We start from the raw sequence: 15791 nt of genomic DNA on the forward strand, positions 1-15791 counted from the left end.
CCAAGAGCGGCGCCAGGCGGGAGAGCGCCTTTCCCGGCACTTCCAGCCCCGCCGAGGAGGACACAGACACTGCTCCCGCCGGAGCCGGGAGACCGCCGGGCCGCCGCTGCACACAACTCACCCCGGCGGGCCGGGCAGCGTCCAGAGCCCGGAGGAGCTGAGGGCGCTCCCCGCTGCCGCACCGGCACCTGCCCCCGACCCGCTTGCGGGCGGGAACTGCGCCACGCCGGGCGCGAAGAGGCACGGAAGGGTGGCGGAGCCCGGCCGGGCCGGGCCCGGCCCCGCGCGGTACCGCGGGCCGGGAGCGCGGCGCCGGCGGGCGGGGACGGGGACGGGGACGGGAACGGGAACGGGGCGGCCGCCGCAACCCCCGGCCCTTCCCGCAGCCGCCGCTGGGGGCGCTGGCGCGCAGGCGCGTGGGGCCGCCGGGCGCTGTCGGAGGTAAAGCCCGAGCTGGGTCCGCGGCCGCCGCACCGGGGCGGGGATTCCCCATCCCGCTGCGCTCCGGGCCCCGGCACCGGGATGCGGATGGGCACGCCGCGCTAGGGACGTGCGAACTGGGAACTCCGCCCGCACCCGGTGCAGGCGGGGCTGCCCACCCCCTTCCTGGCGGCCGCTGTGTGTTCGCACGCCGCTCCCCACAACACACACACACACACACACACACGCGCGCATTTCCCCGCGGCCGCCTCCCCGCAGCGCCGCCGCACCTGCAGGCGCGGGATCGCCCGGGCCGGGTGTCCCCGCGGCACGGCGGTGTCCCCCGCGGGAGAGGCCGGCGCCGCGCCGCCCGTGCTGCGGCGGGCGGGAATCCAGCGCGGGGTTTGCGGGGAGCTGCAGCGAGCGGTGCCGGCGGCCTGCGGGCGGGGAGGTGAGGGAGGCGGGGAACGAGGGAGGGAGGGAGCCGAGAGGCGCTTTGTTACGAGGAGCCAGCGGGGCCGCAGGGTGGGGTTGTCCCCGCCGCCGGCGCTGGTTCCCGCGGGCGCTGGGTGACAGCGGCCGCCCGCCCGCCGAGCCCCCCCCGCCGCCGCCGCCGCGGCTGATGCGCCCGCACCGCGCCGCAGCCTCCGCGCCCGCCCGACGGGGAGCGGCCGCCTTTGTGGAGCCGGGACCTGCGCTGCTTTCTCCTTCAAGCAGAAGAGGAGCTAGCGAGGAGATTAAAAAAAAACCCACCAAGCTCGAGTTAATGTTTGAGAAGTTCGGGTGCGGGAGAGTCTGGTAGGATTCCTATATTATGCCTATTTTTGGTGGATTTCAGGCAGTCGTTCGGAATAACAACCTGCGTCCATTACCTTGCTTGCGGGAAGTGCTTTGGATGTCTTCCATAGGTAGCGGGATGACCCGCTTAAAATCCATCTGTGAATATCTATAGTGTGATATGATACAGATATATATGTATGTATATATATATATATATATATATATAAATAAATTTCCGTGTATAGCTATATAAAATCTGACAGGAGAAATTTGGGTAAAGTACTGTGAATTTTACTAGTAGATGATCTTGTTTGTTTGCTGGATGATCCATGATAACTATTCATTTATATTAAAGCATATAATCCCACCTCCTTGGGTGCTTTCCCCCCAGCACCCAAGGAGGTGGGATTATAAAAAATCTGATTAAAGCACATTTTCTTTATACATCTCATTCATATTTGCAATGTGCTCTTAATTACCTAGTGATTTCAAGTTTCAAGGTAGGCAGGGTCAGGCCTGATGGAAGCTTAGTGAGGAAAACCAAGGAAACATTTGAGGAAGAAGAACACTGTTTACTGCTGCTTCTGTCATTCAAATGAAATATAAACCTGTTGTGACTAGTTTGGGTCATTGCATTTCCACGCCTTTCTTTCTTCCTCAAGCACTGGATGAAAAGGACAGAATTGTGATTGATTTCCAATGTTGTTAATTACTGGCTATGTTTAGAGCTTCACCTGGAATTTAAGTTAGAGACATAAATTTTATTTTTATTAATCTTTGAATATTTCTGGTAGTAATTCTGTTGGCACTGGTCAGTGAACTTCATTTTCACCCCATAAGTGACCACAGTTTGCTAACAAACTATTTTCTTTGGGTTTGGTTAGTGTAACCTTTTTAACATTCGGGATAAGTCTTTGACCATAACTTTCTCTCTGCATTTTCTTGTGCCTAAAAAAAACATTTAATGGACTAAAAATGCTCACACATGCCAACTTAAACTGATTTTTTTTCCTTTTACTGGGCTTCTATGCAAGTGATTGGAGCTTGGGTCTCTGTTTAGATGTGTGCAAGCAAAATAATGCATGTGTGTGAAATACTTATGAACATATGTGCATTTCTAACTTGTGTAATTCTTTTTTCAATCTATTCTTCGAGCAGATCACATCACATGCCTTATAGTCTTTAAAAGAAGAATGCTGCACAACATTTTACAGTAAAGATGAGAAGCTGAGAGATACTTCTGTTATCTTAAAGCTATAGAGGTTTGTGTGAGAGGATAAATACTTAGGACACTGCTTTGTTTTAAGGCAAGTTGTGAATTGAGTCATGCCAGGAGAATATATTTAGGATGAAATGCTTTCTTACTGCTTGTGTCTTGGAGCCTAGGCACCTGTAAGAGTGGGAGAAGCTTTCCAGTCTTTGTTTCTTAGAATTTACTCTGCAACTGTCCTCATGTGCCCACACAAATCAATCCAGTTTACGGGATGAGCTATGCACAGTAAACTAATTTGATTTCAGTACAGATTCCTGCTAAATTATATCCCAGGCATATGTCCTGGAAGGACTGTTTAGCCTCAAAATGGAAATTCTGTGGGCTTGTGAGTCCTTTCTCATATTCTGCAGAGGAGCCAGTGGGCTGCAAGAAGGTGAATAATATGCATAAAGAAAAAAGTGGTGAATGTAAATACATGGTGGTGTTCTGATTCAACTTCTCTGTATTCTAACATCTCCTGCCATCTCAGAGTGCTTTCATGTTCACCTCGTTGCAAATGGGTTTTAATACATTGAAGAAAGTAGATTAAGCATGTAAGAGCTTGAGAAGAGTCTTCCAAAACTCTTTTCTTCTAGTACTAAACTGCCCACACAAGTTCTTGAGTTCCTTTATGCATCCTAGATCATAATCCTGGCTTCTTCACAGAAAGGACACAATTGCAGTGTGTATGTTTAGGAAACAAATACTAGGAATATGATTAGTGGAAGAAAAGACCAATATGTTCTTCTCAGAGTAGGACTTATATTTCCATTCTTTAATGTTTAGTATTTGAACATATGACTGGGGATCTCAGAAGCTACAACAGTAAAAATAATAGAAGTAAATGATAGTGTGGTATGAAAGTGATACTTAAGTTTGCTCCATCCATGAAGGATGAGCTTTTATTCTAGTACATAACTTGTTAATATATAGGAAGTCATATTTATAAATGTTTTAGATATTTACTGACATCAACTGATCTCGGCCAGTCTGTGGAGCTAGATATTTAGCATCTGGAATCCAGAAGTCCTAATAATGTTTAACTTTTTGAATGTAGTCTCCAAACTTCTGAAAATCCAGTTTTTCTAAATAAAGGGATTTTCTAAAAATAAACATGTAATGATTCTTTTTGTCGGAGATTCTCTCACCTTTTCAAAACTAGAAGTAAGATTTATGTGCATCAGTAGAAGGTAGAATCAGTCCTTTCTGATCACATGGAGTAATCCTGGTTTTTCAGGGTTGTAAGCTTGCTGGTGGGACTGCATTTCATCCCATTTCTTGGTGGAATTGAGGTTAAGATACAGAACTAATATTTAGTCCCAAGAATTTAATTTCAGCCTCTGTCTAAAGCAACTTAATGGTTTGGAATAGTGCAACAAGTATGTAAGTAAAATAGATTATTAGATACATTCTATTCCATTCCAGGTCTCTTTTATTTTATGTGTTTTTAGAGTGGCTTCATGGAGCAAATTTGCCAGTTTTCAGTATCTTTGCTAGGATGTCAATTTCATGACAACCTTTTTTTTTTTTTTTCCTAGTTTGTTTTATTTAAGGAACTCCTGAAGCAGCTGTACACTTCTATTAGACCTAGACATTGAAATAACTGGTATGCATGAAAGCAGTTTCTTTGCTTACACCTAGTTTGTGCTGTCAGTTTATAGCTGTTTAAGAATTCCTGTCACCAATATGGGGGGTGATTTAAGTTTTCACAGACCATAAAAAATAACTTTGTACAGTGTGACAGAGGAAATATTGGAATCAAAAAACTGTTTTCCTTAAACTCAGCTACCCAGCTCTCTTCCTTCTTCCTCCTTTTGCTTTCATGTGAAATAAACTAGCTCTTCCATTAGCAGTAGCACTATTACATTTTGTTTTCCTATGGACCTTTCCCTTAGTCCCCTTGATCCTGTCTGCTGCAAAAACTTCAGCTCTTCCATGTCCTTGTGACACCAGGATTTGGTAAGAGAGAGCAGAACTGTGACTATGCAGGACCCACATAGGTGACTGGAAATAACCCAGTCATGCACTGACAGAAGGTGCAAACCAAGTGTTTGCTCCTTTTTCAGTAGGGGTACAGCTTAGCTACTAACTTGACCTAAACTGTTACTTACTTCTAGTTACTAACTTTGCTTCAGTTTTGCTATTTCAGGCTTTTTTCCACTGTGTCCCCTGTTCTTTGACTCCTTTATTTTGCTAGCATCATGGTTTAACCCCAGCCAGCAACCAAATACTGTGCAGCTGCTTGCTCGCCCCTTGCCCCCAGTGGGGTGGGGAGGAGAATCAGAAAAAGAAGTAAAACTTGTAGCTGGAGATAAGAACAGCTTAATAATTGAAACAACATAAAATATAGTAACAATAATAATACTTGTAGTGGAAAAGAGAGAGTGGGGGAGAGAGAGGAAGAACACTCAAGAGAAACAAATGATGCACAATACGATTGCTCACCACCTGCAGGTCTCGGCCAGCTCCCTCCTCATTTATACACTGAACGTGGCATTTCATGGTATGGAATATCCCTTTAGCCAGGCTGTGCTCCTTCCTAGCTTCTTGTGCACCTGCTCGCTGGCAGAGCATGGGGAACTGAAAATCCTTGACTAGGAATAAGCACCACTGAGCATCAACTAAAACATCCATGTGTTATCAGCATTATTCTCTCTAAATCCAAAATACAACACTGTACCGGCCTCCAAGAAGAAAATGAGCTCTGTCCCCACTGAAACCAGGACAGCTGGGCTTTGTCATCTTTTATGGGCTACTCAAGAGAGACACTGTTTTTATGTCAGGCTTGGGTTTTCATTTCAATATTAGCTTGTCTGTTAGCTTTCTTTATAAATATAAGTAGTTACCTTTACTGAAAGAAATGGGAATAACTGTAAGTACTCAGACGTTTGGAGGAAAGGAACTACAAGGATGGCACAAAGAAAGTCCTAGTGCAGAGGAGTTAAGGAAAAATATATTGAGAAGAGGAAACCTGATTGTGATATCTAGTGCATCATCAAGGAATGTTACAAGAGAAGTAGTAGAAACAATAGGCAAAAGACTAGAAAATTCATTTTGGGAGAGTCCTAGACTGTTAGGAATATGAACCAGTTATCTTATAAATGTATCACTGGGTTTAATGATTAAAAACAAAAGAAATGAGAGCTAAGGCAGCATTTCTGCCCAAAATCTGAAAGTAATTTGGGCTACACAGTTACAGCAGAAAAGAAGGGGGAGAAAAGTGTGAAAAGATAGAAGAAGCAAAAATATATTTTGTTTCACAGTCATATGTTGTTAACTCAAGGCAACACTGTTGTTGTTTTTTTTTCAAATGGCCACAAATTCCCTGTTGTCAGCTACCTTTCTGGTATTGACTACGTAGGTCCTGGACTTGAGAAGAAAGGTAGTTGCTGACGTGGTGTAAGTGTACAGCAGTGGCTGCGTTAAGGCCAAAACTCTTTTCAGCCTGGTTGTTGGCTCCTGAGTGACCAGCAGCACAAGTGCAAGGAAGTGCCACACATGGAGGCCAGCAGTCATGGGCAAAGGACCTGTACCTTCCACTGTGGTTGTTTCTGTTGTTATTTCTTGTCTCCTTGCAACTCTTGCTGCTTCTCAATATTGTAATACACGTCAGGATCCTGCTGCCTACTGGGTATCAGCCAGGGAGGGATGGAGCATGGGGGAGAGCAAAGCTGACAGGTCTTTAAAAAGACAACTTCTTACTATCATTGCTCATACAAATGAGCTTTCAAATATTGGAGAGAGATGGGAGAAATTAATTATACACAATCAGCAAGGACAGAAGAGGGTATTTTTTAAACCAAAGAAAACCCAAACATACTGAAGGTGGCTTTAGACATAAATGTGAAGCTAGCGAAGGCTGGGTTTTGGAATTTGTTCCTAACTTCAGAGCTTGAAAACTTTCTGGGAGAGAAAAAGTGCAATGAACAGGAAAACAAGATACTAAAAGCAAGATACTAAGTAAATACTGAGTATTTTGTATCCAAATAAATTGTAACAAAGACAACATTCATTATAGTCTACTTCTGGCACTGTGTATCCACTGAAGTGGCAATACAAACCAGCATTTAATTCTATTTAATCTTACATGATCATTCCATTATGTAGTATAGAACTATTCACAGAAAGCTATTCTAGAAAATAAAATTAATCAGAAGCTATGCTTAGGAGTTTTTGGGGTTTTTTTTCTGAAAGACAGTTTCCTGATATTGCAACCAGTTCTAATTTGTGTTTGGTTTTCTTGTTTCTTTTTTCTTTCATCGTTGTTTTTATAGGAATTTTGGCTTCTTGGAGAAACAGTAGAAAATGCAAAACGAAATAATAAAGCCTGCTAAATACTTCTCAGAAGTGGAGAAGAGTGTGCTGCTTGCATTAGTTGAAAAGTACAAATACGTGCTTGAATGTAAAAAAAGTGATGCAAGAACTATTGCTCTGAAACAGCGTACCTGGCAAGCACTAGCTCATGAATATAATTCACAGCCCAGTGTATCACTGCGAGACTTCAAACAGTTAAAGAAATGCTGGGAAAATATCAAGGCACGGACAAAAAAGATAATGGCACATGAAAGGCGGGAGAAGGTAAAAAGAAGTATTAGTCCACTTATAAATACTCACATCGTAGGGAAAGAGAAGATTGGAAGCATAATGCCTGAGCAAATGTACTTTTTGCAGAGCCCACCAGAAGAAGACTCTGAATATCAGCCTGATGCTTCTAGTCAAGGTATAAATGTTGCTGTAATGATGCAAGTAGTATTGTTTTGTATGTGATTTTGCCAGTGATTCTTTTTCAAATCTCTCCACTTAGCTGTGACTGCTGGATATAGAAAAGTAATTTCAGAGCTATGATATTACAAGGCTGTGTGTATTTCCCGAGGCCTACAGGAGTTAAACGGGTGTGAGGTTTTTTACAGATTTTTTTAGTCTGTTTTTGACATATCTGCTGCTTTGTGGCAAGCATCACAGTTGCTATCATGCTGGCTTTCAAAAGAATAGTCCCAAGGATATCTTTATCATTTTTAAAGTATCATTTTGCTGGTTTAAAAAAAAAAAAGAAAGCTACCACCAGCAAATTGTTACACAATTGCCTGCTGCAAGAGTTCCCTGTGGTCTTTTCTCCTTTATTTTCAAGGACTAAAAAGACTACATGGAGCCATATTTCACACTGCAGTCCACACTGGAGGATGGCCTTTCTGAAAAAGTCCACCACTACATTCTTCTTTGTTTGGCAAGCATACCCAGAAGGAATAATTCAATGCCAGAAGGGAGGGTGGCTGCAACAGTTTCTTGCAAATTTTATTATGGCAGGATCTCACACAGGAGACTGTCCTTGCTGAAAAGACAACAGCAGCTACATTGTTAGATAACATGCTTAGAATGCCTCTTTCATAATTGTATTTACCATAATTAGTCATTTGGTTTTGGATAGGAATGTATTTTGAGATCCTCATTTGCAGTGGTAACTGTTCTGTTTTGTTTTGTTCTGTCCCGTGCATTATGGTGGTGTGTTTCTTGCCTTTGCTGTCAGTGAGGGGTGATGGACATGATTTATATGAAGGCATTCACATGAAAGTTCCCACAGATTTTGGATGTCCAGAATGGTAGCTAGTAGGAGAGCACAAATAAAGATAGATAATCTTTAACCTGGCAATCATTTATTCTAGTGGTGCAAGAGTTAAGATAATGTAACTGTTCTGTTCCCTGCGTGGTCTCTTTTCTTTCAGAAGAATCGGTAGAGCCTTCTCAAAGTTAGAATAATGTGATTTTTTTTCCTAAAAATTTACACTACTGTATTTATAACATCTACAGCAGAAATAAGGAAAGACTAAGAAGTGTTCTTCCTACTGTTCCCTCAGTCATTTGATATTCTTGTTGACACAGCTTCACCTGACACTCAGATCTTCCATAAAATATTGCAAGTCACATATGGATTTAGCTCAAATTGGCTGCATTAAGGTTTAGCTCCAGGCTCAGCCACCTAAATTTAGGTGTCCACTTACAAGTGTCTGCATTCACTTTAGTCTTCTGAATTTCCACTATAGCCTTGGAGGTCTTTCAACAGAGCCCAAAGTGGTTCTGTTCAGCCCATTATGCCCCTAGTATTCTGCAGCAGAACTGCATTATGTAGTGGCTCCTGTGCTTTGCTAATGGAGCACAAGGTTTATATGCACGTGTCAGTAACTTATCACATTTCTCTTTTTTGAAGGAAGGGAAGAGAATACTATAACACTTTTTCTTCTTTTGTTTGCAGAGTCATTTGTTGTGTCAAACAGAGAACTTTGTGATGAAGACAAAGAGCTGGTACATTTTCCAGTATGCGAAGGTACCTCCCAGCCTGAGCCTTCATGTTCTGATGTCAGAATAGCAGCAGATAAGAACTACAGAAGTAAAGCATCTCAGGAAAGTGCTCTGAAAAAGATGCACGAGGAAGAACATCATCAGCAAATGTCGATTTTGCAACTCCAGTTAATCCAAATGAATGAAGTTCATGTTGCAAAGATACAGCAAATAGAAAGAGAGTGTGAGATGGCTGAAGAAGAACACAGAATAAAAATGGAAGTGCTAAATAAAAAGAAAATGTATTGGGAGAGAAAACTGCAGACCATTACAAAAGAATGGCCTGTATCATCTTATAACAGACCTTTTCCTAATTCACCTTAGAACATAGAAGGGCAGAGAGTCAGTCTGGTTTAGCACATTTATGAGTAACACGCACTGGAAAGAGAGTTTTCTACTGTGAATGTACAGTGACAGGATAGGTGCCTGGCTGATAGTGAACACACTATGACTCTTAATGTTTAGGGAAACAGTGGTATAGTTCACCAAGAGGAAAACTCTATTGTTTATTTGTAGGTAGTTCTGATTTGTTTAACTCACAGACATGCACAGTGTTCTAAAATGTGAACATATTTTCTCCTCTCAGAACACCCTTGATCCTTGTGAAGTTTAAGGTACTCTGGGTATTCTTACATTGGGAGTTCTTAAGAAAACTTAACAGCTTTAAACATCGGGCTGTAGTGTCCGTTTTGATTTCTATCTCTTCCTATCTGCCATTTCCCAAATGAAGGCAAGGGTTGGAGTTGCTCTCTGCTATTGAGACAAAAGCTGATGGAAAGCTAGTAGCTGGATCATTGTGCTGAAGCTTAGGGAAAATAAACTAGTTAATACAGTCCATAACTTATTCTTCATAGAAGATGTGAAAATGAAGGACATAGCAAGAGGACCACTGTAGTAACAGCCCTCTCCTTCTGAAGAACAGTAATATTTCCAGCTGTCTGGCTGACTGAGAGGATAGTTGTGGAATGGCCCTCCAGTTGTTTGAGCCTCGACACTTGAGAAGTTAAAAAGAAGGTGACTTCTTCCTCAAAAGCCACTGTGCTTGTTCTTTAATTCCCAGGCCCATCTTGTATTGAAGTAGAGAACCCAAACAGGAGGGTCAAATGCTGCTGCCAGCACTGTGTGCTGTTCACCTGAAGTCATTCTGAGGGGAAGAGCTTCTTAAGAATTCATAAAGCTCTCAAAATGCAGTGAGCCAGCCAGTCCATTGGCAAAGTCTCCCTCTATTTTCCTATGCAATACTTGATGGTGTAGCAGCTAACTTGATTATTTCTCCTTAGCTAGAAGAAAAGACTAAGACTCACCCTCTTTTCCTTCTCATAGGGTGGGAAGCAGTTCAAGGGAATCATTCCTTTCTTGAAGCACTGTTCTGTTTTGTTTTGTTCTGTCCTGTGCATTATGGTGGTGTGTTTCTTGCCTTTGCTGTCAGTGAGGGGTGATGGACATGATTTATATGAAGGCATTCACATGAAAGTTCCCACAGATTTTGGATGTCCAGAATGGTAGCTAGTAGGAGAGCACAAATAAAGATAGATAATCTTTACCCTGGCAATCATTTATTCTAGTGGGGCAAGAGTTAAGATAATGTGAAATGCAGAACCCCGCAAAGATTCATAAGAACTTCTGGTGTGTGAAAACCTGTTTTACAGGAAGGTGTACAACCGTAATTTGAAGCAGTGAGAAAAATGAACAAAACCATAAATTTTCATTGAAAAATCGGAGTATCACATTATTCAATAAAGTATTTTCAGATCATGACTCCTGAGGGCGAGTCCATACTGTGAGCAATGTATTCAAAGCAGAGTATGATGTTACAAGGCATACATTCCCAGCTACACGCCTATCTCTTTCCCTGGATATCCTTTCTGGTGGAGTGAGTTCTTTTTGGTTTTGTTTTAGATTAAGTAGGGTTCTCTCTGTGTGTGTGTGTGTGTGTGTGTGGTTTTTTTGACCTGGTTTCACTGCTGGTGATTCATCTTTGCGAGCACTGCCATTATCAACCACAGGACTTGCTGTGGTTAACAGTGTGGTACCTGTGCTACTTCCTTAAATGTGCTAAAACCAGCAATCACAATGGGAGCTATTTATTACAACTCATTTTATATGACAGAGAAAAAAAATATGCTGGACTGCTGCAAGATAAAAAAATAGGGCCTGGGTGAAATCTGAAGACAGATCTTTTTGACCACAAATTCAATATACTTATAAATTGGCTGTGTGAAGAAAGTACAGGAATTCCAAAGGATGTTGTTATGGGCACTTTAATTTTTCTGCTGAATGAATAATAAGGTATAATAACAGTAGAGGCAAAAGAAAAGTAAACAGAAGTGAGGACCTTGTTCTGAGATTGCATTCTGTGGTCTGAAAGATGAGTCAGTTATTTGACTGGTTGTGACAATTGTTCAGTCACCATCCAGAAAAAAAGGATAGGGAAAGCATTTATCTTAACTGATTAAGACATTTTTCTTAACCTTCTGCACTCGTTCTAAGTGAAAATAAATGAAAACCACGTGTTAGAAGGTAATGAATGCAGACAATTTCAGCACTGTGAAGGGGGCAAGAATAGAGAGAATCCAGGTCTAGATAACCCTATGAAAATGATGAAATAGTCAGAGGATCTCATAAAATGTGAGATAAGAGTAGCTTGAACTCTTGGAAGTTATATGATTACTCATGTGTCACCAGAGGACACAAGGAAAAACGACGCACCACAGCTTTGGTCACCATGAAGAGATTATTTTTTCTGACTCCAATCATTTATAGTTCTCAAAAGGTGCCAGTGGATTGGAAGGTGAACGTGCCACCTCTCCGACGACACTGGACAAACTACCAGTCTATCAAATTTCTCCGCCTCTATGAAAGAATGCAAAACAATAGGTTGTTTACAGAAAGTTGCGTGAGAAAGTTCTCTACAAGAATGTAAAATCAGAAGGCTTTAGAAAATCCTGAGAAATCAGGGCGACACTCATGAAAGATTGTTTTATTTTTATATTTAAAAGTCCTTTAAAGTAAGCATTTTTTCAAGTGGACAATGCCTTGCTTCTTGGTATATTTTCTTATTCTGATACCAAAGGTTGCAGTTCTTAGGCTGAACAATAGACCCTTTTAATTCAGGTTCTATTTAAAAGAAAGAAGACCATAAGAGAAAGATTAGAAATAGACAAGGTATGAAGGTATGAAAGAAAGAATGATCATTACATGCATAGGGGAAGAATGGGAATGCTACACCTAACATAAATTATACAAGTAGATTTTGTGGTAAAGACAATTGGTCATTCACAGGTGACACAGGCTCTTACTTTCCCATTTGTAGTTGACTGTTGGTTGATGTAAAATTGGGTGATAAACACAGAAAAATGTTCGAGACCAACAGGAGAAAGTAATGTATCTCCTTGCCATGCTTTGGCTTTTTAAAGGCATCAATGTGATGGAATTGAAATTACTTGAGAAATTACTTTTGCCTTTGTAGTTGTTGCAATTACTCCTTCTGGTAGTAGAGTTTATCTTTTCTTGTGTTTGACTTTTCTTATATGTAATATAGCCATCTCAGACAATATGTCCATTTGTTTCTCTCCCCTTTTTTCCAGCTTACATCATTCAAATACTTTCACATGATTGTGTTTTCCTGTTAACCATTTGGCCAAGGAATATATGCATATTCTCCAGGTTTTTCTACAGATAGAATACAGCAGTATTTTAAGAAGAACATGCCTGTTCTTTTTTGGATTTGCTATAAAACTTTTTGTCAAGAATGGACTTGAAAGACAGACAGGGCAAAATGATCCCTTCTTAACTCCATAAAAGAGCATGTGTACCAGATACATAGTGGCCATTGTTCTCAGCCTCTGTATTCTTATGAAGGAAAACAATGGCCTTCTAGACAAGGTGTGATGAATTTCTGTATACTCCCCAAATTAACATGAGCCTAGCTTCAGGAGCTGTCTTTCCTTGGAGGTAATCTAATCTCTTGCCTAGTATAAATTTTTTCATGTCTTGATTTTTTTTTTCTTCTGCATTTTTTCCTTCTGTCTCTGTTCACCCTTAGTTTTTTAACCAGCAGTTTGAGCAAAGGGTTTCATTCAGAGACACGTGTTTTCCTTTTCCTTTTTCCTTCCTCTTGCCCAGACTGCCCATATCACAGGATTTGAACATGAAATGGGGACTCCTCTACCATCACCTTCCCTTTCCCCAGAAGTCATGGTTAGTTACCTTTTCTACACTGCCAGTACATTCTGGATTCTGCACACAGGCAGAGGATTTTGAGGAGAGGTTAGTATTGAGAAATGGAGAAGAGCACTTCCTCTATTCCAGCTCCATGTAATTTGGGAGGACAGTCTGTGACCATGATGTCCTTCATCAGGACCAGAGCTAATGCAGGGTGCTGAAGCTGTGTAACTGATTTTGATTCTTCCTAAATCCTTGGGGTAAAAAACTTCCTTCTTCCTTGGTAGTTGAGGAGTCTCAGTGGAATCCTTTCACAGCTTCTTCAAAAGAAATTTCTTACCTTGACAAACAACCCAGCCTGACAACTTTTCTACTTCTTTCAATGCCCAGGCTTTATCACCAGAGCAAGGGAGCTTGCTGCTTGCCACAAATCTCTCTGAAGCTCCTTCCTATGCTGCAGAGATGTGTTTAGGCAGGGCTGAAAGCACAGCCCTCCCCAGGCATTGCTCAGAGAAGCGATCCTTACAGAGCAGGTGCACCTCATGTGGCTGAGCTCAGCCCTCAGATTTTGAGCTCAGCCCTCAGACTTTGAGCTATTGCTACTCAGGGTTGCAATATTCCCATTGCAGGCCTGTGACCAGAGAAATAGGGATGGCTCAGGGCTGCCTTTTCCTGAGCATATAGTGCAGCTGAGGATGTTGTGCTGAATTTTGTTTAATGAGCATTCATCTCTGTGTGCTTACAATACCAAATTTTAGCAGTCTCCCAAGTATTTGTATGATTGCATAGGCGTTTTCAATTATTTTTTGCAGATTTTTTTTTTCTGGTTGTAGTTACAGTGGCTTTTATGTGTCCTTTTCCTTCTTCCCCACTTGCATTATAATGTTCCAGTTTTGTTCTGAATCCCTGTGGTTACAGTCTGTACAACCACATACTCATGTAGTATCATGTAGCATCATGTTTTCAGGTATTTTTCTCCTTATGACATTGAAATAATAAACTGCTACACATTTGTATTTTACTACTCCATGGGTAGAGGAATTACATGTAAATCTTAAAATAATATCTAATTGAATTTTTTTCCAGACAAGTCCCTCACAGGTAGTCCTGTGATTTCGTATTTTGAGCTAGCTTGCTATTTTTGAAAGTCTGACGTACCTTAGTTGTTTTCATAAGATAATTACCTATCTTTCCACATTATTTTTCTGTTTCTTCTCAAGACAGCTGACTATATATTCATACATTGTCACTCTCCCTGAATTTTTTTACATTTGATAAAAAGAAAGTTGACCATTCATTGCCATCTATAAGAATAGGATAATATGTTTTCCAGTGAAAGCAAGCAGTGGCTTCTGTTTCTGGTATCACAGACTGACTTCTGTGCTGATGATCAGCTTGATTCTCTGATATCTAAACAAGGTGCACATAGAAATGTGAACAGATTGCTGGACCTAAAACTAGAGCTGTAAAATAGAAATGTATTACCTCTGAGGCTCTGAAAATTTTACTGTTCTGATGTTGAAGGGATTAGGCATCTGACAACGCCATCAGTCATGTTAATAACAAATTAAAAACTTGCAAAGTCAAAAAAAAAAAAAAAAGAAAAAGGCTGGTTTTCAGAATGAGTCAAAGTGAAGACAGCTTTTAGCTGTCCTAAGAGGTAACATTGTCACACATGTCAAACAATTTCCCCTCATGGTCTTCACTTCTCTTTCCTTTGAGACTCTGGACACCTCTATCATAGCATTCACAAGTGCCTGACAATAAGAAAAGTAGCTACTTTCAAGTAGGAATCCCACCAGAGCTGTTAGACCTCACTTATGTAAAATTGAAGTTGGACAGTTTTGTAACACTACATTATCCAGACACGCATGCACACCCACTGTGGAAAGCCATGTGAAATCTGTCCAGCACATATTCTCCCAAATGGCATGGGTTATACAGCAAGGAAAAGGAAAAGGTTGTCCACTCCATGGCTGTGGGTTGTAAAACTATTGTATTCAGGAGAGTGTGTGGATTAATCTCACCAGACGGTCAATCGCTCTAAGAATCAAGAAGTATTTTTGCCAAATCTTGTAGTCTGTCAAAACAGCCACACAAAAAAGTAAAAACAACAAAAAAAATTAAAACTTAAGCACTCAATTTGTTAGAAGCAATCTGTTCCCTTCTTGATGAGGAGCTGGCTAGATACAAAATCTACACTAGACATATATGTATTTAGGGAAACAAGTCTCTGTTTTAACAGAAATAAGGCAAGATAGATTTGTAGATTGTCCTTATTTTATTTAGGTGAGTTTTTAAAATTTTGATTAAGATTTTTTGTTTTCCTTTTGTTGTTCAGTCCAGCTTCAGAATAGTTGTGTGCTTCAGTCTCTAACCAACTGTTAGAGCACCTCATCAATCAAATTTGTTTGGCAAGAGAGTTGAAGTGGGTTTGTATTCAGCACAATTTGAGATTAATTGCATTCCACAAATCTTCAGATATTCCTTCTCATCTATAAGAGGCTGTTCTTGGAGAGACCTGAACCTGAAATTATATGCCTATTTAGTAGTAATTTATTTTTTATATGGCACTTACAAGTTGCCATATGAGCTGCTCAAGCTCTGCCCATTATTTGGTAATGTACAGATCCCTTTTCTTTTCTTTGAGTTATGCCCTGAAATTATGTACTAGGCCACAAATGGACCAGCTGAATTGCCCATATAGCTCCTGCCACTCATTCTGTGTCACACTATAATGTGGGGAGGGGGAGGAATCCTGCTTCTGTTAAGTTGTGGAGTTTTGAAATTTGACCCATTAATCTCACCAAAGCTTTGCCAAAAATGTTTTTGTTCTGTTAGA

At 41.2% G+C, this 15791-nt stretch overlaps 1 protein-coding gene across 2 annotated transcripts; it reads left to right on the top strand.

Moving 5' to 3' along the window:
* Positions 1 to 736: 736 nt before the first annotated feature.
* MSANTD3 (Myb/SANT DNA binding domain containing 3) lies at positions 737 to 10543 on the top strand. Of its 2 annotated transcripts, none has more exons than XM_068194583.1 (3): positions 737 to 871; positions 6727 to 7172; positions 8700 to 10543. In XM_068194583.1, the coding sequence occupies exons 2-3, from the start codon at positions 6758 to 6760 to the stop codon at positions 9107 to 9109; spliced, it is 825 nt and encodes a 274-aa protein (XP_068050684.1). In that variant the 5' UTR covers positions 737 to 871; positions 6727 to 6757; the 3' UTR covers positions 9110 to 10543. The 2 variants fall into 2 exon arrangements, with proteins under 2 accessions (XP_068050684.1, XP_068050674.1); XM_068194573.1 differs by lacking the exon at positions 737 to 871 and adding an exon at positions 1063 to 1218.
* The last annotated feature ends 5248 nt before the right edge of the window (positions 10544 to 15791 follow it).

The sequence above is a fragment of the Anomalospiza imberbis genome, chromosome 1 (genome assembly GCF_031753505.1).
Source record: "Anomalospiza imberbis isolate Cuckoo-Finch-1a 21T00152 chromosome 1, ASM3175350v1, whole genome shotgun sequence".
Classification (NCBI taxonomy): Eukaryota; Metazoa; Chordata; class Aves; order Passeriformes; family Viduidae; genus Anomalospiza; species Anomalospiza imberbis.

Excerpts from the sequence above, each read along its gene's own strand:
- MSANTD3 (XM_068194583.1), top strand. The coding sequence starts at position 6,758 with ATGCAAAACGAAATAATAAAGCCTGCTAAATACTTCTCAGAAGTGGAG. Across the intron at positions 7,173-8,699 it reads GCCTGATGCTTCTAGTCAAG|AGTCATTTGTTGTGTCAAAC; the intron begins GTATAAATGTTG and ends TTTTGTTTGCAG.